At 42.4% G+C, this 27,415-nt stretch overlaps 1 protein-coding gene across 4 annotated transcripts in view; it reads right to left on the reverse strand.

Annotated features, from left to right (window-relative positions):
• dmd (dystrophin) overlaps positions 1-27,415 on the reverse strand; it is a 518,793-nt gene that overhangs the window by 184,344 nt on the left and 307,034 nt on the right. For all 4 annotated transcript variants that reach the window (XM_061904726.1, XM_061904725.1, XM_061904723.1 and 1 more), the window contains 8 exons: positions 25,120-25,242; positions 21,118-21,290; positions 20,866-21,001; positions 11,076-11,251; positions 9,365-9,512; positions 2,397-2,516; positions 200-349; positions 6-104 (listed from right to left, as the gene is read on the reverse strand). In XM_061904726.1, the coding sequence (XP_061760710.1) occupies positions 6-104; positions 200-349; positions 2,397-2,516; positions 9,365-9,512; positions 11,076-11,251; positions 20,866-21,001; positions 21,118-21,290; positions 25,120-25,242 (1,125 nt within the window). The remainder of the gene's footprint in view (positions 1-5; positions 105-199; positions 350-2,396; positions 2,517-9,364; positions 9,513-11,075; positions 11,252-20,865; positions 21,002-21,117; positions 21,291-25,119; positions 25,243-27,415) is intronic.

Raw genomic sequence — 27,415 nt, forward strand, 5'->3', positions numbered from 1 at the left:
CACACCTTCTCTGAATGACTCGGAGGAACATCTTTGTAGAACTGATTGGCTCGCTCAAGAACCGACTCAACTTGAGGCTGCTTGACTTGCACTTCCTCGATGAGCTGCCACGGTACAGAGAAGTATGTCAACAAAGGCATGTGTGTGTGAGTCTGTATGCATGAGTGTGTGTGTGTGTGTGTGTGTGTGTGCATCCTACACTTAGTGGGGGCTCCTCTGACGTGTGCTCCAGGTGGCTTCTGGTTTTGGATGTCCAGCCTGACAGATAGTCCAACTGACCCTGAAGCCCCTCCAGGTCCCGCAGCAGAATTTCAATCTCCAGCGCGCGTTCAGGCAGAGCTTTGGACACCTGAATGAAGAGAATGTGACACATTAAAAATTGAAGTTCAAATTCCAAAAAACTTTTTGTCCCCAGAAGGCAATTTGTTTTCAGTACAACCCGTCCAAAAACATGTAGACAGAACGGGAAAATTGACAGGTGGCGTCCCATATATTTTTTTTCAAATTCAAAAAACTTCACACTTTAACTCTTTTACCTATAAAATAATGAAGTCTTTTTCATACTTTTGTAGGTATACAGTGGGGCAAAAAAAAGTATTTAGTCGGCCACCGATTGTGCATGTTCTCCCACTTAAAATGATGACAGAGGGCGGCATAGCTCGGTTGGTAGAGTGGCCGTGTCAGCAACTTGAGGGTTGCAGGTTCGATTCCCGCTTCCGCCATCCTAGTCACTGCCGTTGTGTCCTTGGGCAAGACACTTTACCCACCTGCTCCCAGTGCCACCCACACTGGTTTAAATGTAACTTAGATATTGGGTTTCACTATGTAAAGCGCTTTGAGTCACTAGAGGAAAGCGCTATATAAATATAATTCACTTCACTGTAATTTTCATCATAGGCTCAATATTGGTCCATATATATGGTGCACCGGATTATAAGGCGCACTGTCAGCTTTTGAAAATTTTTTAGGTTTTTAGGTTTTAGGTAGTCAGCTGGAGGCGTGTCTTAATGAAATTAAACAATGGATGTCCGCTAACTTTTTGCAACTCAACGCCAAAAAAACGGAAATGCTGATTATCGGTCCTGCTAGACACCGACCTATATTTAATGATAAAACTCTAACATTTGACAACCAAACAATTAAACAAGGCGACACGGTAAAGAATCTGGGTGTTATCTTTGACCCAACTCTCTCCTTTGAGGCACACATTAAAAGCGTTACTAAAACGGCCTTCTTTCATCTCCGTAATATCACTAAAATTCGCTCCATTTTGTCCACTAAAGACGCCGAGATCATTATCCATGCGTTTGTTACGTCTCGCCTTGACTACTGTAACGTATTATTTTCGGGTCTCCCCATGTCTAGCATTAAAAGATTACAGTTGGTACAAAATGCGGCTGCTAGACTTTTGACAAGAACAAGAAAGTTTGATCACATTACGCCTGTACTGGCTCACCTGCACTGGCTTCATGTGCACTTAAGATGTGACTTTAAGGTTTTACTACTTACGTATAAAATACTACACTGTCGAGCTCCATCCTATCTTGCCGATTGTATTGTACCATATGTCCCGGCAAGAAATCTGCGTTCAAAGGACTCCGGCTTATTAGTGATTCCCAAAGCCCAAAAAAGTCTGCGGGCAATAGAGCTTTTTCATTTCGGGCTCCAGTACTCTGGAATGCCCTCCCTGTAACAGTTCGAGATGCCACCTCAGTAGAAGCATTTAAGTCTCACCTTAAAACTCATTTGTATACTCTAGCCTTTAAATAGACTCCCTTTTTAGACCAGTTGATCTGCTGTTTCTTTTCTTTTTCTTTTATGTCCCACTCTCCTTTGTGGAGGGGGTCCGGTCCGATCCGGTGGCCATGTACTGCTTGCCAGTGTATCGGCTGGGGACATCTCTGCGCTGCTGATCCGCCTCCGCTTGGGATGGTTTCCTGCTGGCTCCGCTGTGAACGGGACTCTCGCTGCTGTGTTGGATCCGCTTTGGACTGGACTCTCGCGACTGTGTTGGATCCATTATGGATCGAACTTTCACAGTATCATGTTAGACCCTCTCGACATCCATTGCTTTCCTCCTCTCCAAGGTTCTCATAGTCATCATTGTCACCGATGTCCCACTGGGTGTGAGTTTTCCTTACCCTTATGTGGGCCTACCGAGGATGTCGTAGTGGTTTGTGCAGCCCTTTGAGACACTAGTGATTTAGGGCTATATAAGTAAACATTGATTGATTGATTGATTGATGCGCCTTGTAGTGCGGAAAATACGGTAATTGAGACATCCAGACATCATTTTGGTGGACCAGCCAACCTCTGTTTTCTGACTTGAACACAGATGCTTCCTAATGTTTATTGCAAGTTACAACACTTTTAACCACATTGAACAAACCCCTGACCTGTTCAAAGCGAGAATTGATGATCTTGATGTCTTTTTGTTTATCAGCAGGAATCTGTCGGTGTCGCATGTTCAGTTCCTCCACCACGGCTTTCTTGCCGGGAAGTTCTTCCATACACGCCTGACACATAAACAGAGCACACATACAGAAACACATGTACATTTCAAAACAATTGAAGCCTTAGAAAATCTCTGCTTCGACTTATCTGTGTTGAATTTTAACGAATGGCGTTTTAGTATTAGAATGGATGCTTGCCTCGACATGTGCACACACTAACATAAGTTATAAGGTTAAAGTACCAATGATTGTCACACACACACTAGGTGTGGCGAAATTATTCTCTGCATTTGACCCATCACCCTTGATCACCCCCTGGGAAGTGAGGGGAGCAGTGGGCAGCAGCAGCGGACGCGCCTAGAAATCATTTATGGTGATTTAACCCCCAATTCCAACCCTTAATGCTGAGTGCCAAGCAGGCAGGTAATGGGTCCCATTTTTATAGTCTTTGGTATGACTCAGCCGGGGTTTGAACTCACGACCTACCGATCTCAGGGCGGACACTCTAACCCAGTGGGCCACTGAGTAGGCTATAAGGATAATAAGGATTAAGCATTAAAAATAACCAAGGTGAAATCATCTCATTTGATACAACTCAAATAATACTTTATTGTCACGCCTGTCATGCTTTTGTTTTTCCTGTTTTGTCTGGCTTTTCGGTTGGTAGAGCGGCCGTGCCAGCAACTTGAGGGTTGAAGGTTCGATCCCCGCCTCCGCCAGCCTAGTCACTGCCGTTGTGTCCTTGGGCAAGACACTTTACCCACCTGCTCCCAGTGCCACCCACACTGGTTTATATGTATAAATTTAATATTGGGTTTCACTATGTAAAGCCCTTTGAGTCACTAGAGGAAAAGCGCTATGTAAATATAATCCACTTCACTTGTATTCTGGTCAGTTTCAGGTAGCTTAGTCCGGAGGAGTGAGGTAAATGTTTCGTAGGGAAGTACCCAGATTATAACCTGATGAAGATTTAGGATTGCCGGGTAAGGACTACAGTTGCATGAGTGTGATATCAAACATCTGGAGAAATTTCTCAGAGTATTTAGAAGTTTACACCGATGCATCAAAAATGGGGGCCGGTAGGGTTGGCGTTGCTGCTAAAGTTTTTAATTCATTAGGTGTAGTGATCAGTAGAAGAACAAATGACAACATCGCAGTTTATACATGAGAGTTGCTGGCTTTTGTTTTGGCAATGAACTGGGTGGATTACCCAGTTCATGTCTTGTTTTGTGTTTTTGTTATTTTTTGCAGTTTAGGGATTTCCTTAGCTCTCCTTTCCATGTATGACACAATGTATGTGGCAGTGCGTGCTCCTTTTTGTTTACTTTCTTGTTGCTAGGTTTGCTGATTAGTTGCACATGCCTTCTGTTTATTGATTAGCGTCCTCACCGGTGTCTGCCCCAATCACTCTCCTTTATACCCTGATGTCTCCCAGAATTAGTTGCTGAATCAATGCTCGCTCTACGTAACTATTGCGTTTTTCTTGTTTTTTCCACTCTTAGTAGTTTTCTGGGCTTCACGGTGGGAGAGGGGTTTTTGCATCTGCCTCACAATACGAAGGTCCTGAGTAGTCTGGGGTTCAATCTAGTGATGTCCCGATCCAGGTTTTTGCACTTACGATCCGATACCAATATTGTTTTTGCACTTCCGATCCCATACCGATACCGGCCGATAGTGGCCTATCCGAGCATGTATTAAAGTTTGAAGTTATTTAGCCTACTTAGTTGTCAGATTCATGCTGGAAAGGATTTTAGTACACTTGATAATAACTAGCCAGCTGATTTAGGTGAGTTTGAATAATACACAATAGTTGGTATTCAAGGATAAACACAATATCAAAAATTACACATGACAAACAGAAATTGCATCATTAAACAGTAAATAAGTGAACAGTATAAAGTGCAAATAATGTTGTAAATATTATTAAAAAAAGCAAAACACACAAACAACCTTAGTAGGATAAAATGTCTATAACTCAGTATCAATACTTGCTTTTGAACAAGTGTAAACTTTAACAATTATATATATATATATATATATATATATATATATATATATATATATATATATATATATATATATCTGCACACTCCCTTCAATTGTTTGCCCCAGTCAGGGGGGGGGGCGAACAATTGAAGTCCAAGCATAATGGGGAGATTCTTTCTAACAAAGACGAACGCTTCAAGATGCTCAGGTGTCAGCCTGCTCCTGTGTTCATCTATGATGAGCGCTAAAAAGCCTCTCACTCTAAAGAGTCATTAAAATGTCTTACAACTTTACCACCACGCTTGACTTTATAGTGGCATGTTTTACACTCCACCTCTTCATCTTTTTCGTTTTGTAGGGTAAAATAATCCCACACAGCTGACATTTTTACCGTAACTTTTAATTCACACGGCCGTCTGAACGGTTAAAACACAGACTTGTGGATGTTTTGAAGGTGTGCTGGAAAATGCGGATTGGCGTCTAGGGAGCAGCAGAAGAGTGGAATGTATTATTTAAATTGGTGCGTTGGAAAACACGAACCGGAGTTTTTTTAAAAACTAGATCTGGATCGGCATTTTCCCATGCCTTGCCGATACGCATATTTTGGCAAATATCGGCGGCCGATCCGATCCAAATATTGGATCAGGAAAACCCTAGTTCAATCCCGGGCTCGGGATCTTTCTGTGTGGAGTTTGCATGTCCTACCCGTCCGGGTACTCCGGCTTCTTCCCACTTCCAAAAACATGCACCTGGGGATAGGTTGATTGGCAACACTAAATTGGCCCTAGTGTGTGAATGTGAGTGTGAATGTTCTCTGTCTATCTGTGTTGGCCCTGCGATGAGGTGGCGACTTGTCCAGGGTGTACACCGCCTTCCGCCCGATTGTAGCTGAGATAGGCACCAGCGCCCGCCGCGACCCCAAAGGGAATAAGCGGTAGAAAATGGATGGATGGATGTTCGACGCTATGCTAGCATATTCATTTTGTATTTTCTCCTCGCCTTGTTGAATTCAAATTTATTGCTACCTGAACGCTGCTCCTGCCGCTTTCTACTAGTAACACACTTCTTACAGTTCTTCGAAGTACATGAGAACACGACCATCACAGGTTGTTACTGTCGCACATATAGGGGTGGAAGGTAACGAGCTAGCGGACATATACCCTAAGAAAGGGAGAAAGAAAGGAAAAATATACTTCCAAGTAAAATATAGCAAGGCTAAAGAAGTTGATCTGGAATTTGTATTACAATTTTTGGCTGAGGAAATGGGACAAGGATGTGAAAGGACATTTGTATTATTCTATCCAGCAAAAACTATTAGTTAAGCCAAAGAAAGGCGGACATAATTTCAAGACTGAAATTTGGACATACAGGCTCAAACAGCACCTTGGAATTAGATGGGAAAAACCAGACGGGGGAATATGACCACTTTGGAGAAGAGACAGGTTATGAACTGTGCCTTATATAAACAGCAGAGAAGGGCACTCAAAGCATGCATGGACAAAAATAAAATGGAGGATGAAGCTCAGATGGTTGTGTCCTTGGGCAAGACACTTCCCCCACCTGTGCCGCTCACATTGTGTATGAATGTGTATGAATAGGTGTTTCTTTGTTACTTTCTTGCTGTTCTTCCGGCTTCTTGATGGACTGCTTTGTTGCTCTGTTTCCTGAACGTTGTTTGCTTCTGGCTATACTTGGTCAAATGATTAGCTCTTTTGGTTATTATTCTCATTAGTAGTTCTAAACTATTTCCACAGCAATGGATGTGGTTCTTGGTTTATATAGTGGGGCAAAAAAGTATTTAGTCAGCCACCAATTGTGCAAGTTCTCCTACTTAAAATGATGACAGAGGTCTGTAATTTTCAAAAAAAATCCAGGAATTCACATTGTAGGAATTTTAAATAATTTATTTGTAAATTATGGTGGAAAATTAGTGTTTAGTCAACCATTCAAAGCTCTCACTGATGGAAGGAGGGTTTGGCTCAAAATCTCCCGATACATGGCCCCATTCATTCTTTCCTTAACACGGATCAATCGTCCTGTCCCCTTAGCAGAAAAATAGCCCCAAAGCATGATGTTCCACCCCCATGCTTCACAGTAGGTTTGGTGTTCTTGGGATGCAACTCAGTATTCTTGTTCCTCCAAACACGACGAGTTGAGTTTATACCAAAAAGTTATATCTTGGTTTCATCTGACCACATGATATTCTCCCAATCCTCTGCTGTATCATCCATGTATCCATTTTGGTATAAACTCAACTCGTCGTGTTTGGAGGAAGAAGAATACTGAGTTGCATCCCAAGAACACCATAACTACTGTGAAGCATGGGGGTGGAAACATCATGCTTTGGGGCTGTTTTTCTGCTAAGGGGACAGGACGATTGATCCGTGTTAAGGAAAGAATGAATGGGGCCATGTATTTTAAGATTTTGAGTCAAAACCTCCTTCCATCAGTGAGTGCCCTGAATGGTTGACCAAATACTTATTTTCCACCATAATTTACAAATTGTTTAAAATTCCTACAATGTGAATTCCTTGATTTTTTTTCCACATTCTGTCTCTCACAGTTGAAGTGTACCTATGATGACAATTACAGACCTCTGTCATCACTTTAAGTGGGAGAACTTGCACAATCGGTGGATGACTAAATACTTATTGCCCCACTGTACTTTGTTCTCAGGTAAACTTATTTTTGCCTTGAGTATGTGTAATTCTTAAATACATTATTTTGTACAGTATCACTCATGTCTGCATTGGCGTCCAAAAATTTCAGAGTCGTATTTAAATAGAATCCTTACAAATCTCCCCATGCTGCAAAAACTGAAATCTAAGTAACATTAACATTAAATAACATTAAAGCCGCTGCTCCTCCACATCGAGAGGAGCCAGATGAGGTGGTTCGGGCATCTGGTCAGGATGCCACCCGAACGCCTCCCTAGGGATGTGTTTAGGGCACGTCCAACTGGTAGGAGGCCACGGGGAAGACCCAGGACACGTTGGGAAGACTATGTCTCCCGGCTGGCCTGGGAACGCCTCGGGATCCCCTGGGAAGAGCTAGACGAAGTGGCTGGAGATAGGGAAGTCTGGGCTTCCCTGCTTAGGCTGCTGCCCCCGCGACCCGACCTCGGATAAGCGGAAGATGATGGATGGATGGATGGATTAAATATCTCAAATAAGGGTGATATTTGCTTATTTTCTGTCTAACAAGATAATTATTCTCACTAAGCAGATTTTATGTTAGTCTTTTACCTGTTTTAAGGGTTTTGGTCCTAAATGATCTCAGTAAGATATTACAGCTTGTTGCTGAGATTTTAAGACCTATACTGAGTACAACATGCTTGAAAGTAGAATATCAACGGTAGCAAAGCTGTGTCATCAACACTCACAAGTATAAAACTAATTTTTTTAAAGTAATTATTTCTTATTTCAAGCATGAAAATAAAATCAAGATTTCGGCACAATTGTGTCTCATAATTAAAACAGATGACAGCCAAATTGACTTTGCTGTTTTATTTTCAATGAAACAATGGCACAGTACAGTAAACTGACAGTTAATATTTAAACAATTAACATGTGGCATTTCAAACTAATTTGAACAAAAATAGTTCATGCACATTCAGATAAATTCCTCAAAATTACTTTTAAAAACATTTTGGCCGGGGGCCGGGCTGTATACATGCCCACTAATTGACTGAAAGAGCACCCACTTGGCACGATGATGTCATGTTATCGATGGAAAAATGCATTTTTAGAGCATATTATTTGCCTGAGCGGCTAGGAAACCCCCGAGATTAACAAGCATCTGCCATGTTGCCTTTCCATTAAGAAACAATGAATTTGTCTTTAATATAAGTTTGCTGTTTCAAGAAATGCTACTGTTTTTTTGGGTCGGCATAGCTCGGTTGGTAGAGTGGCCGTGTCAGCAACTTGAGGGTTCCAGGTTCGATTCCCGCTTCTGCCATCCTGGTCACTCCTGTTGTGTCCTTGGGCAAGACACTTTACCCACCTTCTCCCAGTTCCATCCCCACTGGTTTAAAATGTAACTTAGATATTGGGTTTCACTATGTAAAGCGCTTTGAGTCACTAGAGAAAAGCGCTATATAAATATAATTCACTTAACTAAAAATGTAATGCCGAGCGCATATCATTATGTCAACATAATGTCACTAGCATTTACTTAATTTAAGAATATTTTTCAACATATCGAGCAAAAACGTCTCTTTTTTTCTACCAAAAAAAAGTGCACTTGTTATTAGTGAGAATATACTTATTTGAAGGTATTTTTGGGTTCATTGAGGTTAGCTATTTTTTCTTGTATTGGAAAGTTTCAACAAGCTAAATTGTCTTGTTCTGTTGGCAGATAATTTTCCATCCATCCATCCATTTTCTACCGCTTATTCCCTTTTGGGGTTGCGGGGGGCGCTGGCGCCTATCTCAGCTACAGTCGGGCGGAAGGCGGGGTACACCCTGGACAAGTCGCCACCTCATCACAGGGCCAACACAGATAGACAGACAACATTCACACTCACATTCACACACTAGGGCCAATTTTAGTGTTGCCAATCAACCTATCCCCAGGTGCATGTCTTTGGAAGTGGGAGGAAGCCGGAGTACCCGGAGGGAACCCACGCATTCACGGGGAGAACATGCAAACTCCACACAGAAAGATCCCGAGCCTGGATTTGAACCCAGGATTGCAGGAACTTCGTATTGTGAGGCAGATGTACTAACCCCTCTGCCACCGTGAAGCCCATAGCAGATAGCAGATAATTTTGTTTAGTTCAAATAAAATACCCTTAATGTTGTATTTTTTTTTCTTGTTTTTGAACACTGACTTTTTGTACGAATACGCAAATATGAAAGTCGTGCATTTAGCGATGAATCACGTTGTGCTGTGTGGATGACTGGGGCACTGTGTGATGACAGTACCTGTACTTTGCCTAAAGTGTGTCTGAGGTGTTGCGGCTCAGCAGGTTGCAGAGGGAGGGCCAGGACATTCTCTGCCATGTCCAGCCAACCCAGCAGGGAGCCCATGCGCTCATGCAGTTGTGCTGCTGATGCCTGTGCCTCTGCTGACCTGCAGGACAGAAAAAGCTGTATATGATCTCAGGTGAAAAATAAACAACAGAGACGAATGTGGGGCAAAAAAGTATTTAGTCAGCCACCGATTGTGCAAGTCCTCCCACTTAAATTGACGACAGAGGTCTGTAATTTTCATCATAGGTACACTTCAACTGTGAGAGACAGAATGTGAAAAAAAATCCAGGAATTCATTCAATTTTAAAGAATTTATTTGTAAATTATGGTGGAAAATAAGTATTTGGTCAACCATTCAAAGCTCTCACTGATGGAAGGAGATTTTGGCTCAAAATCTTCAAATACGTGGCCCCATTCATTCTTTCCTTAACACGGATCAATCGTCCTGTCCCCTTAGCAGAAAAACAGCCCCAAAGCATGATGTTTGCACCCCCATGCTTCACAGTAGGGATGGTGTTCTTGGGGTGCAACTCTGTATTCTTCTTCCTCCAAACACGACGAGTTGAGTTTATACCAAAATGGATACATGGATGATACAGCAGAGGATTGGGAGAATGTCATGTGGTCAGATGAAACCAAAATAGAACTTTTTGGTACAAACTCAACTCGTTGTGTTTGGAGGAAGAAGAATACACAATCACAGATTCTAACTGTTGCGGAAACCTATTTCCTGGTTAAAATACATTCGAACACTTTAAGAGATAGGCTAGTGGTTAGAGTGTCCGCCCTGAGATTGGTAGGTTGTGAGTTCAAACCCCGGCCGAGTCATACCAAAGACTATAAAAATGGGACCCAATACCTCCTTACTTGGTACTCAGCATCAAGGGTTGGAATTGGGGGTTAAATCACCAAAAATGATTCCCGGGCGCAGCCACCGCTGTTGCCCACTGCCTTCGCCTTTTATTTTCATTTTTCATTTTTTTTCTAGTGCTTCACTCTAACTTTCCTCATCCACAAAACTTTCATCCTCACTCAAATCAATGGGGAAATAGTCGCTTTCTCGGTCCAAATCGCTCTTGCTGCTGGTAGCTATGATTATAAACAATGTTCAGATGCTAGGAGCTCCACAACCCGTGACGTCACGTGTAGATCGTCTGCTACTTCCGGGACAGGCAAGGCTTTTTTACTAGCAACCAGAAGTTGCTAACTTTATCGTTGATGTTCTCTACTGAATCCTTTCAGCAAAAATATGGCAATATCGCAAAATGATCAAGTATGACACACAGAATGGACCTGCTATCCCCGTTTAAATAAGAAAATCTCATTTCAGTAGGCCTTTAAGTTTAAACACAAAAACATATTGTTGTTCAAATATTAGTGTACAATATTATCACCATTATACCACCATCAATAATGATAATAATAATAATAATAATAATAATATAAATACGTTTAGAAATTAGCAGCGATGTCCCAGTTGTGAGATTGTATCAGGCTGACATTCGCCTTTTTTTAACCGATCTTTAATGCAGCGGTTTAAAAAAACTGGCGTCTTTTTAATGCTTTAATTACCGGTTCGGGGACCCTTTAAGCACTGATACCGTTTTAAAAGTACATACTTGTGAGTAGAATCAGTTAAAAGTAAACAATATCCCAAACTCACCTTCTCTTGCGCTCATTGAGCTGCTGGCAGATGTGAGCCCAGCGAGTATTTAAGAATTGGAGCTGCACTCGGAGGCGGGAGGCATCGTCTGGCGTACTCATCTGGCTGATGTCCTCGCCTGCAGATGTCACTCGGTTCAACACCAGTTCCTGCTGTGGGATAGCTTCTGTCAGGTACTACACACACACACACACACACACACACACACACACACACACACACGCACACACACACACACACACACACACACACACACACACCACAATTAAGCGCTTACTTATAAAAATATTGTATCAAACATTTGTATTCAGGCCATTTGTTACTTAAAAGTGACTTTTGATGATATTCCTCTTTTCTGACCTGTGAATGTTGTTACAATGATGGATACAATGCCAACATGTCAAATTAAAAGGTTCTTGCATTTGGGTGTGAGCTCGCACGCAGTTTTGGATGCCTCTAAACACTGTTTTGTGTAACGACCCGGTCGCATCGTGGTGCGGATTTCGTTCTCCCAGTGATGCAGACGGGCTTCGGACACAGCGTGCAGGTAAGAAATTATTTATTTAAGCAATAAAACAGACTGTGTGTATCAAACTGGTAGCCCTTCGCATTAATCAGTACCCAAGAAGTAGCTCTTGGTTTCAAAAAGGTTGGTGACCCCTGCTCTATACACTCCATTGTAAGCAGACATTTGATCGCATTTACATAATATTTAGAATGCATCAAAACAAATCCATCCGTCCTCATGTCTTTCGCAATGATTGTGAACGATAGGCAAATTTAAAAAAAAAAAAGAGTGCAGTTACCCTTTAAGACTAGATTACAAAGTATTTTCTTTTGTGGAGTTGGGAAGGCCGAAGTAAAAAGTTATCAAAATATAAAATGAATATATTCAAAGAGGGTGGGGGCAGACAGGGTGTGTTTCAGGTAGCACTTGGCAGATGGTCTCTTGTACATGCCTGCTTATTGCCGACGCAAGAAGAAGTTGATCAGAGGTGCCTCCTGAGTGGACTGAGCGTGTGTGATGCCGCTCCTTTTGATCTTTGCAGGATCATTAAAAAGTCAATAGGTTTCCCTGGCATTGAACAACAATCTGTTCAACTTTGAAGGTGTGTCAAAACTGTGTCTAGCAGAACGTGGACAGGAAGAATGCAGTACTGTATCTCACGGAATACCTCCATCGGTACACCAGAATAAGTATAGTACTTAGTACTTGCTGAGTGTGCACATCTTGCCAGTGTATGTCTGGTAGAGATGCGCGGTTTGCGGTCTCATCCGCGGATAAACCGCGGGTCGGGCGGTTGACATGACGAAAAAATAGATTTTAATTAGATTCAGGCGGTTGGCGGTTGAACCATCCGGAAATATTTGATATACATGGTTCTGGGATCGGTATTTTTTGCCATTCAAAGAGCCATTTGAGACCCGTGTCATTAAGCGTAGAAGACAATAGGAGACGCTATTATTATCCTGAATGACTGACGGCAGTCACCCAGATAAGTATTAGGGCGTTCTATGAAGTCATGGTCTTTATCGCCTTCGACAGCATTTACCATCTGCTTGTCAATTCAGTAACATGTGTGTGGCTTCCTCGGCAACACGCACACGACTGCAAGGCATACTGGGTGACACAGAGTACACTAATGGTTGTGATATAAACAATTTTAACACTCTTAGTAATATGCGCCACGCTGTGAAGCCACACCAATTAAGAACGACAAACACATTTCGGGAGAACATCCTCACAGTAACACAACATAAACGCAACACAACAAATACCCAGAATCCTTTGTAGTCATGATACACCGTGACTATTTTATGCACCCCGCTAGCAGCAAACCCCGCAAATCATGCAAATGCAACAATTTTGGATAAACGACAACAGCAGAACTCCTCGTGTTATGTAACTTTTTTAATTTAGAAAAAAAAAAAAATCGCAAGCAACCATGAAAAATATTATTTCCAAGACAACCCAGGCAGAAACATCATCTCCTGTTATAGTATAAATATATCCATTTTTTTACAAAACAGTTTTCTAAACACATTCATCATCCCCCATCACTGATGCTGTTGATGACGACAATTTACAACACCTACTCCTGGTGGGTGTTGCCCCTTTTATTCCAGCGTTTTGCCTCCTTAAGTATCCGAGCTCTGTAATCACCATAAATCAGGGTTTCTCAAACTCTGAGTTTTAAGACCCAAAATGGGTCAACATTTTGTTTTAATTGGCCCACATAAAATGTGTTCATATATTGTAGCCACACACTTCCTGACTATTCTATACAACCCGGTGGGTGGATGACGACTTTGGTGATGCGGTTGCGGATGTTATAATTGTCTAGCCGCGCAGCTCTATTGTCTGGCCCAGGGGTCGGCAACCCGCGGTTCTTATGTGGCTCAGCTGCATAATCGCCGAACCCCCGATTGTTATGGGGGGGGTCCAGGACATCACCCGGGGGTCAACATTCTCCGATTTTCATTCGGACTAAAATATTGAGGGCGTGCCGTGATGGCTTTAATTTTGACGTCCACAACATGTCATCCCGCCCCCCTTTACGCCATGCTCTCTGCGTGCCGGCCGGACGCATGCATTTCGCTCCTTCTATCGTCACACGTACGAGATTGCAAGGCATACTGGGTGATACAGGTTACACTGAAGGTTGTGATATAAACAACTTTAACACTCTTACTAATATGCAACACACTGTGAACCCACACCAAACAAGAATGACAAACACATTTCGGGAGAACATCCTCACAGTAACACATTATAAACGCAACATAACAATTACCCAATATCCTATGCATCCATGAATCAACATTCACACTCACATTCACACACTAGGGCCAAGTTAGTGTTGCCAATCAACCTATCCCCAGGTGCATGTCTTTGGAAACTGGTAGGAAGCCGGAGTACCTGGAGGGAACCTACGCATTCACGGGGAGAACATGCAAACTCCACACAGAAAGATCAAAGACATGCACCTGGGGATTGGTTGATTGGCAACACTAAATGGTCCCTAGTGTGTGAATGTGAGTGTGAATTTTGTCCGTCTATCTGTGTGTGCCCTGAAATGTGCACTGACGCTGAAATGTGCCAACTTCCTGCTTCATGTACACACATTTCTGTGGATACTTAGGCGACACACAAAAGTGTTCCTTCGGGCTTTGCCAACATTTTATTTCAACCAAAAAGATTGCGGCAAGGACAGAAAAATCACTTTTTCGCCAATGCATTTAATGATTCATATTCAAATTTCTGAGGGCATTTACTAATTTATATATGCAACCATGTTGCCACTTATTGCTTTCACAATGTGTTCCTGTCACTCCAGCACTAGCTTGGCCAATCGGGCAAACAGTTGCAGCCGATGGCAGCACAATGGCACTGGAGGAATGACCCGCTTTTGTGTCACATACGCCTGCTACTGCAAGAAGCTCTCCAGTGTACTAACAATAAACTGATTAATCAAACAAGAGTCAAAGTCTTCCATATCCTTTTTGATAGTGCTGGCATGTTTAAATTAAAACGATTGGCAAATCAAATATTTCATAATAGGACTCCGGCTTATTAGTGATTCCCAAAGGCCCAAAAAAAAGTCTGCGGGCTATAGAGCGTTTTCATTTCGGGCTCCAGTACTGTGGAATGCCCTCCCGGTAACAGTTCGAGATGCCACCGTAGAAGCATTTAAGTCTCACCTTAAAACTCATTTGTATACTCTAGCCTTTAAATAGACTCCCTTTTTAGACCAGTTGATTTGCCGTTTCTTTTCTTTTTCTCCTATGTCCAACTCTCCCTTGTGGAGGGGGTCCGGTCCAATCCGATGGCCATGGATGACGTACTGGCTGTCCAGAGTCGGGACCCAGGATGGACCGCCGGGACCCAGGATGGACCGCTCGTCCAGAGTCGGGACCCAGGATGGACCGCTTGCCTGTGTATTGGCTGGGGACATCCCTGCGCGGCTGATCCGCCTTCGCTTGGGAGTGTTTCCTGCTGGCTCCGCTGTGAACGGGTCTTGCTGCTGTGTTGGATCCGCTTTGGACTGGACTCTCGCGGCTGTGATGGATCCACTATGGATTGAACTTTCACAGTATCATGTTAGACCCGCTCCACATCCATTGCTTTCGTCCTCTCCAAGGTTCTCATAGTCATCATTGTCACCGACGTCCCACTGGGTGTGAGTTTTCCTTGCCCTTATGTGGGCCTACCGAGGATGTCGTAGTGGTTTGTGCAGCCCTTTGAGACACTAGTGATTTAGGGCTATATAAGTAAACATTGATTGATTGATTGATAATCTGGCTGTGAGCAGGCTACTGTTTGAACACATTTTGTTGTAAATTACACAAACTATACTTACAATTGAAATAATTAGAGTCACCCACCTTTTCTGGGCCTTCATGTAACCAGCTTGCTTACTCACAAAAACCTAGTGTAGGCGTAAGCTCACACAGCAGTCATGCTGGGTAACAGCTCACAAAAAAGTACCAATTTTTAATCCTCAGACTGATTGGTGTGCCCATCAGAGACATATGAATAACATTTTGAATGTTTGCTAGCATACGTAGTTTTTTGTATATGAACATATGTTTTTTTTTTTAGTAAGACACGCAACTCTCGTTACTGTACACGAGACCCCTGAAGTTTTACCTTTGACTGCAGCGACTCTGTTTTCAAACAAGGTGAGCACAACTTTATATCTGGTTTGTTTTGGCCACATCCATCTTCCTCTTCCGGACACAACAAATGTTTTTACCGCTTATGTTCCGTTTCCAAAACAAATGGGGCAATGACAGTTGGCTGGAATCACCATAAAGAAGCACCTCCTACTGAATTGTGATTGCACAGTGCATGCAGAGCTCACGCACATGACTACTTTCAAAAGATTTGCGTGTTTATAAGGGGACGTGCCCCGTGTGCACAGCCATGCAAAGGTCTGCGATAAATTCCACATTTCTTGCGATGTAACAAAAGAATGTGCTTGAAATTAGATGTGCACACACTTTATTACGTCTGGATTTTTTTTTACGTATATTATTTTTTAGATTTGAAAATACATCAATCAATCAATCAATCAATCAATGTTTACTTATATAGCTCTAAATCACTAGTGTCTCAAAGGGCTGCACAAACCACTACGACATCCTCGGTAGGCCCACATAAGGCCAAGGAAAACTCACACCCAGTGGGACATCGGTGACAATAATGACTATGAGAACCTTGGAGAACCTTGGGGACCGAAAGCAATGGATGTCGAGCGGGTCTAACATGATACTGTCAAAGTTCAATCCATAGTGGATCCAACACAGCCACGAGAGTCCAGTCCAAAGCGGATCCAACTTTTAGTAGGAAATCCATGCAACTCTTCGTACATGAGGCCCCAGGTCCTGAGTGTAAGTACTGTCCAAAAGGTTGCCAATTGAGACAACAGTGGAATAAAGTTGTGTGCCCTATAGTAAGGTCACTGGTTGGCATACTTGCCAACCTTGAGACCTCCGATTTCGGGAGGTGGGGGTTTGGGGGGGGGCGTGGTCGGGGCGGGAGGAGTTAAGAGGGGAGGAGTATAGTTCACCAACTAGAGTATTTCATATATATATATATATATATATATATATATATATATATATATATATATATATATATTATATGTATGAAATACTTGACTTTCAGTGAATTCTAGTTATATGTATTTATTTTATTATATATACAAATAAAAAATAGTTGAGTTCCAGACGGCATCTATCAAAAACACAGTAATAAAAACACAGTTGTACTAACTGTACTGTGCTTGCTGGTTACTAAAAAAAAACCAACAACAACACTTACCTTTCACTATTTGAGTAACCTTTGTTCTGCCATTTGCGTATTGGCGAGAGTCACTTGCCGTCAGGTGCGCAACACCACGTAAATCGTTGGCCAATCAAAAAGCAACCCCATAACGCTATAGCCAACATTCACTAGGAGATGGTGACAGACAACATAGAATCACTCTATTACAGACGGCGTCGCCATGGCTGTAACTTCCTCGTTCTTCAGCTTCGTCTCCTCGTCTGTGCAGTTTTTTATTAAAATCCGTAGATGTTGTAACGTGATTGGGCAGGCAAGCTGTTTATATAATGGGAAAGCGGACGTGAAAACAGGCTGTCCCCACTCAGGTGCCCCACCTCCGGGAGATTTTCGGGAAAAAATTTCTTCCGGGAGGTTTTCGGGGGAGGCGCTGAATTTCGTGAGTCTCCCGGAAAATCCGTGAGGGTTGGCAAGTATGCTGGTTGGAGTTTACTGATTCTAATTAGGACCAGCAATCTCATGCCAGCGAGAAAAAAGACTTAAAGTGGGAACAATCGAGCAGGTTAAGTTTCATGAATCCCACTTTAACGTTTTGTAAGAAACTTTCTTAAGCGCAGACAAAACAATATTATTTTATGACCTAGTTGCTCTACAGTATAAATGCTATTTACTTCAAATAATAAATGCAATTTTATGCAAATTTATATCTCGCAAGCGATGTTTGCAAGTGGGTTTTCCAGCATGCTATGCAGGTTAAAATGTGTATGAAATACTATTGCTATGGATGTTAGTGTATAAGTGTTTGTTTTGATCCCTTCATAGTCTGGGTGGTATAGTTGCATTGTGATGTTTTGTTGGTAACAACATGAGTTAGGTACAGTATTTGGCCACGGCTGGTTTGTGCTATTTAAGTGCAGTACTAAAGTTAATCAGAATTATTTGTCCTACAATTGCTGATACGTCAAATACTGTTTGCTATACGGTATATTCCATTCTTGATCAATGTAAAAAGTACCCATGACTGTCACACACACACTAGGTGTGGCGAAATTATTCTCTGCATTTGACCCATCACCCTTGATCCCCCCCCCTGGGAGGTGAGGGGAGCAGTGAGCAGCAGGGGTGGCTATGCCCGGGGAATCATTTTTGGTGATTTAACCCCCAATTCGTAGGCCACTGAAGGACAAATAATCAAAGAAAAAACACTTCAATCATGGCACAAAATGGCAAATTCTCCTGATAAAAAAAAAAAAAATAAACAAAAACCCAAACATCTAAAAGTCGCAAACATTTGGGTTGTGAATGCAGGATCTCGGATCTGTGAGGAGTTAAGCCTACTGAAACCCACTACTACCGACCACGCAGTCTGATAGTTCATATATCAATGATGAAATATTAACATTGCAACACATGCCGGTACGGCCGGTTTAGTTTACTAAATTGCAATTTTAAATTTCGCGCAAAGTATCCTGTTGAAAACGTCGCGGTATGATGACTCGTATGATGACGCGTGCGCATGACGTCACCGGTAGTAGCAGACATGTTCTCCTAGCACCGATCACGGCTAAAAGTAGTCTGCTTTAATCGCATAATTACACAGTATTCTGGACATCTGCGTTGCTGAATCTTTTGCAATTTGTTCAAATAATAATGGAGACTAAAAAGAAGAAAGATGTTGGTGGAAAGCGGTATATTGCAGCCGGCTGTAGCAACCCAAACACAGCCGGTGTTTCTTTGTTTGTTGTGAAGCTTTAATATGGAACAGAGCGGTCAAGCGAACATGTTTCTCTACCACATGTCAACCGGCAGGTCTTGGTGAGAAAATAGCGGTAATAGGTCGGCTCTTACCGTAAACATGTGCGGAGCTTGTGTCGTCCTGCAGCAGCTGTCAAAAAGGCAGCTTTGACTTTCTTGGCTCCTCCATGGCTTCCATCAGAGACACTGGCGGTCACCACACCCCTCCGACTTTCAGGTATGACCATATAATCTCACTAAAACCCTAGTAACACAATAAGAAGGGATTTTCCAGATTTATCCTAGTAAATGTGTCTAATGACATCTGAATCGCTCCCACTGCCCTAGTCTTTTTTTTTCTTTCTTCGAGTCCTTCACTCTCACTATCCTCATCCACGAATCTTTCATCCTCGCTTAAATAATGGGGAAATCGTCGCTTTCTCGGTCCAAATCGCTCTCGCTGCTGGTGGCCATGATTGTAAACAATGTGAGGATGTGAGGAGTTCTACAACCCGTGACATCACGCGCACATCGTCTGCTACTTCCGGTACAGGCAAGGCTTTTTTATTAGCGACCAAAAGTTGCAAACTTTATTGTCGATGTTCTCTACTAAATCCTTTCAGCAAAAATATGGCAATATCGCAAAATGATCAAGTATGACACATAGAATGGACCTGCTATCCCCGTTTAAATAAGAAAATCTGTTTTCAGTAGACCTTTAATGTACTGCATATTGGTATTTTAAGTTGCATAATATCATAGAACTTGAGAATCGCTGACAATACAATTGTCTCAGTTAGGAAACACTTAAAAGCCTACTGAAATAAATGGGTTGTACTTGTATAGCGCTTTTCTACCTTCAAGGTACTCAAAGCGCTTTGACACTACTTCCACATTTACCCATTCACACACTGATGGAGGGAGCTGCCATGCAAGGCGCCAACCAGCACCCATCAGGAGCAAGGGTGAAGTGTCTTGCTCAGGACACAACGGACGTGACGAAGTTGGTACTAGGTGGGATTTGAACCAGGGACCCTCGGGTTGCGCACGGCCACTCTCCCACTGCGCCACGCCGTCCCTAGAAATGAGATTTTCTTATTTAAACGGGGATAGCAGGTCCATTCTATGTGTCATACTTGATCATTTCGCGATATTGCCATATTTTTGCTGAAAGGATTTAGTAGAGAACATCGACGATAAAGTTTGCAACTTTTGGTCGCCAATAAAAAAGCCTTGCCTGTACCGGAAGTAGCAGACGATGTGCGCGTGACGTCACGGGTTGTAGGGCTCCTCACATCCTCACATTGTAATGATCATAGCCACCAGCAACAAGAGCTATTCGGACTGAGAAAGCGACAATTTCCCCATTAATTTGAGCGAGGATGAAAGATTCGTGGATGAGGATATTGAGAGTGAAGGACTAGAGAAAATAAAAAAGGCGATTGCAGTGGGAGCGATTCAGATGTTATTAGACACATTTACTAGGATAATTCTGGAAGATCCCTTATCTGCTTATTGTGTTACTAGATTGTAAAGTCATACCTGAAAGTCAGATGGCTGCAGTGAACGCGTGTATCTCTCAGAGAAGCCGATGGAGGAGCCAAGATCACAGCTGCCTTTTTGAGCTGCAGGATAAGGTCGCATAATCCACTGATGTCTCCGGTAAGAGCCAACTTAATATCACAATTTTCCCATCCAAAAACTTGCCGGTTGACGTAGAGAAACATGTTCGCTTGACCGCTCTGTGTTAAAGCTTCACAACAAACAAAGAAACACCGGCTGTGTTTCGGTGCTAAAGGCAGCTGCAATCCACCGCTTTCCACCAACAGCATTCTTATTTGACGTCTCCATTATTAATTGAACAAATTGCAAAAGATTCAGCAACACAAATGTCCAGAATACTGTGTAATTATTCGATGAAAAGAGACGACTTTTAGCCGTGAGTGGTGCTGGGCTAATATGTCCGCTACACCCCGAGACGTCACAAACACGCGTCATCATTCTGCGACGTTTTCAACAAGAAACTCGCTGGAAATTTAAAATTGTAATTTAGTAAACTAAAAAGGCCGTATTGGCATGTGTTGCAATGTTAATATTTCATCATTGATATATAAACTATCAGACTGCGTGGTGGGTAGTAGTGGGTTTCAGTAGGCCTTTACTGTACTGCATATTTGTATTTTAAGTTGCATAATATCATAGAACCTGAGAATCGCAGACAATACAATCGTTTCAGTTATGAAACACTTAAAGGGGCTTGTTTGTTACCCAGAGGTGCTGCTTTTGTGCTGCTGGGTCAATTGCGGACATTTTCAGGGCATCTTCAGCTTCATGAAGCCACTCCTCAAGCGCCCTCTGATCCGAAACAAACTTTTGCCACTTAGAGTTGCAGCTCTGCCAGCGCCTGAAATTGCACACACACACACACACACACACACACACACACACACACACACACACACACACACGATTTAGCTTCCTCCTGCTCAAAAAGTACGATAATCGATGTTCCTGGCTTACATTAGCCGGTCTTTGTGCAGCTTGTTCAGTTTGTCCCAGTTGTTTTGTAGGAAGGCCGCACTTTCCTGGATCCGCTGGGCTTCCATCGGTCGTGCTCGAGACGCCACTTCCTGTCTACGGGCTAAGGCAGCCTCCACCGGACCTCGCAGTTTGTCGATACTCATTTTGACTTCCTGTAAAAAGTAACAGGTCATAGTTGAATTTTTGTTAAACGACTTAGGCTGCGGGGGGGGGGGCGCTGGCGCCTATCTCAGCTACAATCGGGCGGAAGGCGGGGTACACCCTGGACAAGTCGCCACCTTATCGCAGGGCCAACACAGATAGACAGACAACATTCACACTCACATTCACACACTAGGGCAGGGGTGTCAAACTCAAATACAGAGTGGGCCAAAATTTAAAACTGAACGAAGCCGCGGGCCGAGGTTGAACAAATGAAACCTTTAATAGGGACCCAAACAAGTTCTGCATTGAATATTGACCAAGCACGGCTTATATAACTTTATAGTGACATGCAAAATCGAGTTTTAAATAATACTAATTAAAAAATATCAATGGCATATCAAATAAAATAAAACTACAAATTGAATGCCTCTTTTCGGCGGGGGGGTTTGAGTTGGGGCGGGGTTTGGTGGTAGCGGGGGTGTATATTGTAGCATCCCGGAAGAGTCAGTGATGCAAGGGATTCTGGGTATTAGTACGGTTGTGTTTATGTTGTGTTATGGCGCGGATGTTCTCCCGAAATGTTTGTCATTCTTGTTTGCTGTGGTTTCACAGTTTGGTGTATATTTGTAACAGTGTTATAGTTGTTTATACGGCCACCCTCAGTGTGACCTGTATGGCTGTTGACCAAGAATGCCTTGCATACACTTGTGTGTGTGTGTATGAGCCGCATGTGTTATGTGAGTAGGCCGGCACGATGTTTGTATGGAGGAAAAGCGGACGTGGCGACATGTAGAGAATGCCAAAAACAGTGCTTTTACGGCCCGCCCCAAATATTATTGTCCGGGTGGAAATCGGGAGAAATTCGGGAGGGGCACTGAACTTCGGGGGTCTCCCGGGAAAATCGGGACGGTTGACGAGCATGAGTATTAGTGGTGAATGCGGCGTTACAGCGGCGGGCCAGCTCTAATGTTAATTTGATATTGCCTCAAGGCCCAAATTAAATTACACGGCGGGCCAAATTTGGAGTTTGACACCCATGCACTAGGGCCAATTTAGTGTTGCCAATCAACCTATCCCCAGGTGCATGTCTTTGGAAGTGGGAGGAAGCCGGAGTACCCGGACCCAAAAGGGAATAAGCGGTAGATAATGGATGGATGGATGGACTTAGGCTGTGTTATGATTGGCACACTTCCATACTTACACTTTTGGAGAGTTTCAGTATGTTCACACAGAGAGATACGTCAAAATTAATTTCTCTGTCAATATCCATCCATTTTCTAACCCTTGTCCCTCTCTGGTCGGGGTACAAGTCGCCACCTCATCGCAGGGCCAACACAGATAGACAGACAACATTCACACTCACATTCACACACTAGGGCCAACTCTCGGGCTGTCGGTCAAAAATGTGTGAAAATGGAAAAAGATGGGAGTAAAAATAAATGATAAATGGGTTGTACTTGTATAGCACTTTTCTACCTTCAAGGTACTCAAAGCGTTTTGACACTACTTCCACATTCACACACACATTCACACACTGATGGAGGGAGCTGCCATGCAAGGCGCTAACCAGCACCCATCAGGAGCAAGGGTGAAGTGTCTTGCTCAGGACACAACAGACGTGACGAGGCTGATACTAGGTGGGGATTGACCCAAGGACCCTCGGGTTGCGCACGGCCACTCTCCCACTGCGCCACGTTACGATTGGCACACTTCCATACTTACACTTTTGGAGAGTTTCAGTATGTTCACACAGAGAGATACGTCAAAATTAATTTCTCTGTCAATATCCATCCATCCATCGATTTTCTAACCCTTGTCCCTCTCTGGTCGTGGTACAAGTCGCCACCAGGGCCAACACTGATAGACAACATTCACACACTAGGGCCAACTCTCGGGCTGCCAGTCAAAAATGTATGAAAATGGAAAAAGATGGGAGTAAAAATACATAAATGATACTTGTATAGCGCTTTTCTACCTTCAAGGTACTCAAAGCGCTTTGACACTACTTCCACATTTACCCATTCACACACACATTCACACACTGATGGAGGGAGCTGCCATGCAAGGGGCTAACCAGCACCCATCAGGAGCAAGGGTGAAGTGTCTTGCTCAGGACACAACGGACGTGACGAGGTTGGTACTAGGTGGGGATTGACCCAAGGACCCTCGGGTTGCGCACGGCCACTCTTCCACTGCGCCGCAATCTATTTTTTGTTTTATTACTGACACAAACATCCCTAATTGTTGGATAGCCCTCTGGTTAATATGTTTGTGTCCATTGTTCCCTCTAATTTTTCATGTGTGTGAGCAAACGCAAAAACTCCCTGAACATTCAGTGAAGCACATGTGAGCAACATCATACATCACACCTGTCCCAAACCTGACATCATAACAATTTAAATGCTTTATTAAAATCCTTTTCTGATATAAGTACGTGCGTGAGATTTTTAAAAAATATTCTAAAAATCGCAATAATTCAAAAATCCTTTATAAATATATTTATTGAATAATACTTCAACAAAATATGAATGCAAGTTCATAAACTGTGAAAATAAATCAACAATGCAATATTCAGTGTTGACAGATAGATTTGTTTGTGGACATGTTCCATAAATATTGATGTTAAAGATTTTATTTTTTGTGAAGAAATGTTTAGAATGAAGTTCATGAATCTGGATGGATTTCTATTACAATCCCCAAAGAGGGCACTTTAAGTTGATGATTACTTCTATGTGTAGAAATCTTTATTTATAATTGAATCACTTGTTTATTAGTAATTTTTTATATCTTTTTTTCCAAATAGTTCAAGAAAGACCACAACAAATGAGCAATATTTTGCACTGTTATACAATTTAATAAATCAGAAACTGATGACATAGTGCTGTATTTTACTTCTTTATCTCTTTTTTTCAACCAAAAATGCTTTGTTCTGATTAGGGCAATGGTAGATAACCTATGGTTCTAGAGCCAGATGTGGCTCTTTTGATGACTGCATCTGGCTCTCAGATAAATCTTAGCTGACATTGCTTAACACGATAATTATGAATAATTCTGCTGGAATTCACAGTGCTAAAAATAACGTTCAAAATATAAAACATTCTCATGCATTTACATCCATCCATCCGCTTCCTACCGCACCTGTTCAAGAAGTCGCATTAATGGTAAGAAGTATTTTATGTCATGATGGGGGGGGGTCGCAGCTTGCTGCGTGGTCGTTCTCCCAGGAAGGCAGACGGACTACTCGGGACATGGCATTTAGGTAAAAACATGACTTAATTTAAACTAAAAAAAGATACAAACAAAAATCGCTCACAGCGGAGGCACAACTTGGGCTAAAGAAGAAACGCATAAACAGACTATGAACATAAATCAAACAAAACTTACTTGGCATGGCATGAAGCACAAAACTATGGCAAGGCATGAAACAAGTCAGCACAGAGCAAGAAAAGATCACATTGACGCCAGGGTGACTGACTGGCAAAGACAAGCTTAAATACTGCCTCTGATTAGTGCTCGGGAAGCAGGTGAGCGGGCATTTTGTCCACCAGAGATAGGTGGACAAAATGAGTAACCAAGGTAACCAGACTGATGACATAGTGCTGTATTTGACTTCTTTATCTACTTTTTTTTTTAAACCAAAAATGCTTTGCTCTGATTAGGGAGTACTTGAATTTAAAAAATGTTCACAGAGGGGTACATCACTGAAAAAAGGTTGAGAACCACTGTAATAACTTATTCAGGTGCACTGACGGAAGTATTCCATTCGATGTTTCATGTTCACTGTAAATTCAGGTGGGCTTTCGGACCCAAAACCACCAAGTGATGTTCCTTACTGACCTGCAGGCAGTGTTCTTGTTGAGGTAGGTTGTAATAAGAAGCCGGCCAGTACTCTGGAGAGTTCAGTTTGAAGTCTGCTTCTGAGACAGAACGTAGCAGCACCTGCAGCTCTGTCAGGTAATCCTGCACACACACACACACACACACAGACACACACACACAGACACACACACACATGTGAATGAAACACAAACCAGAGAGAGGAAAGTTGAGTGTTTACAGAAACTAATCTGGGACTCACTTCTAATCTAGATGAAAATCACTTTTAATTTCCATGATGGGACTTTAATTAATTGTATTAAAATGTTGATCTGTGAATTCCCAGACTGTTTCTTACTATAATCACACCGCTCATTCCTAATGTTTACCTTGATCATGCATTTAAAAATAGCCAAAGCTGAGAGATAATCGCTCCCACAGTACCAACAAAACTGCTGGCTGCAAGCTAACGCATCAAAGCACATCATGACTATTTACTGATCCCAGGCAAATACAGGTGGTCCTTGTCTTACAACATTTCAGGGTTACGTACGCATGCCCATAAATTATTACTACAGTGAAAAAAGAAAATACAGTGGGGCAAAAAAGTATTTAGTCAGCCACCGATTGTGCAAGTTCTCCCACTTAAAATGATGACAGAGGTCTGTAATTTTCATCATAGGTACACTTCAACTGTGAGAGACAGAATGTGAAAAAAAAATCCGGGAATTCACATTGTAGGAATTTTAAATAATTTATTTGTAAATTATGGTGGAAAATAAGTATTTGGTTAACCATTCAAAGCTCTCACTGATGCTCAAAATCTCACGATACATTCATTCCTTAACACGGATCAATCGTCCTGTCCCCTTAACAGAAAAACAGCCCCAAAGCATGATGTTTCCACCCCCATGCTTCACAGTAGGTATGGTGTTCTTGGGATGCAACTCAATATTCTTCTTCCTCCAAACACGACGAGTTGAGTTTATACCAAAAAGTTCTATTTTGGTTTCATCTGACCACATGACATTCTCCCAATCCTCTGCTGTATCATCCATGTATCCATTTTGGTATAAACTCAACTCGTCGTGTTTGGAGGAAGAAGAATACTGAGTTGCATCCCAAGAACACCACACCTACTGTGAAGCATGGGGGTGGAAAAATCATGCTTTGGGACTGTTTTTCTGCTAAGGTGACAGGACGATTGATCCGTGTTAAGGAAAGAATGAATGGGGCCAAAATTTCCTTCCATCATTGAGAGCTTTGAATGGTTAACCAAATACTTTTTTTCCACCATAATTTACAAATCAATTCTTTAAAATTCCTACAATGTGAATTCCTGGATTTTTTTTCACATTCTGTCTCTCACAGTTGAAGTGTACCTATGATGAAAATTACAGACCTCTGTCATCATTTTAAGTGGGAGAACTTGCACAATCGGTGGCTGACTGAATACTTTTTTGCCCCGCTGTATATTTAGTAACGTGCTTGTGGTAGAAGAGTATGTACAGTTGGACGGCACATTTGTTATGTTTTTTTCTAACTTTTTGTCTTCATAATGTCTGGTCCATGGTGTTCAAATGTCGGGACCATCGTGATAGCATCTTTGAACATGTTAAAAAAACCTGCCACAGTGAAATGAACACTGATAAAGCAGCGTAGTGGTGCCAATAATGGACTTCCTCCGAAGGCTGAACAAATGATAACATTTTATTCTAAGTTTGGATTTTGGCTTCTTGCAATAAACGCAATATTCATGCAAAGTCCTCAAGCTTGCAACGGTGAAACATCCATCCATTTTTTTAAATCTCCGTGTAACAAGGGGTGCTGGAGCCTAATCCCACTTTATCACAGGGCCAAAACAGATAGACAACATTCACCAAGTAGAGCCAATTTAGTGTTGCCAATCAACCTCGTGAAAAAAAGAGCACATCTTCCAGAAGTTTGGGATGTCACCACGGTGGCTACTTTGTATTTGACACAGCGCTCGTATGCCTAATCAATAATCACTTTGTCAGGCTTGCCACTGACAGTTTGTTTGTGTTTTAGTTTTTCTTCTGTGTGTGTTTAGTATTTCCTGTTTTTAGTTCCTGTCAGCGCTCTTATTTTGTCTGTTTCCTGTTTTTTTCCCTGTGCGCTGATTTCCCCTCAGCTGCGGCTGATTAGCACCTGGCCCCACCCGGTGTCAATCAGCCCGATTCCTATTTTACCTGCCTTGTTCCTCCAGCCAGTGCTGGTTTATTGTCACTCTTGTCGTTGCTACCGGTCGTGTCGTCTCGTATCGTATCGTGTCAATGCAGTGTTGCGGTAAGCTATA

This window comes from Nerophis ophidion, linkage group LG06 (assembly GCF_033978795.1).
Source record: "Nerophis ophidion isolate RoL-2023_Sa linkage group LG06, RoL_Noph_v1.0, whole genome shotgun sequence".
NCBI lineage: Eukaryota > Metazoa > Chordata > Actinopteri > Syngnathiformes > Syngnathidae > Nerophis > Nerophis ophidion.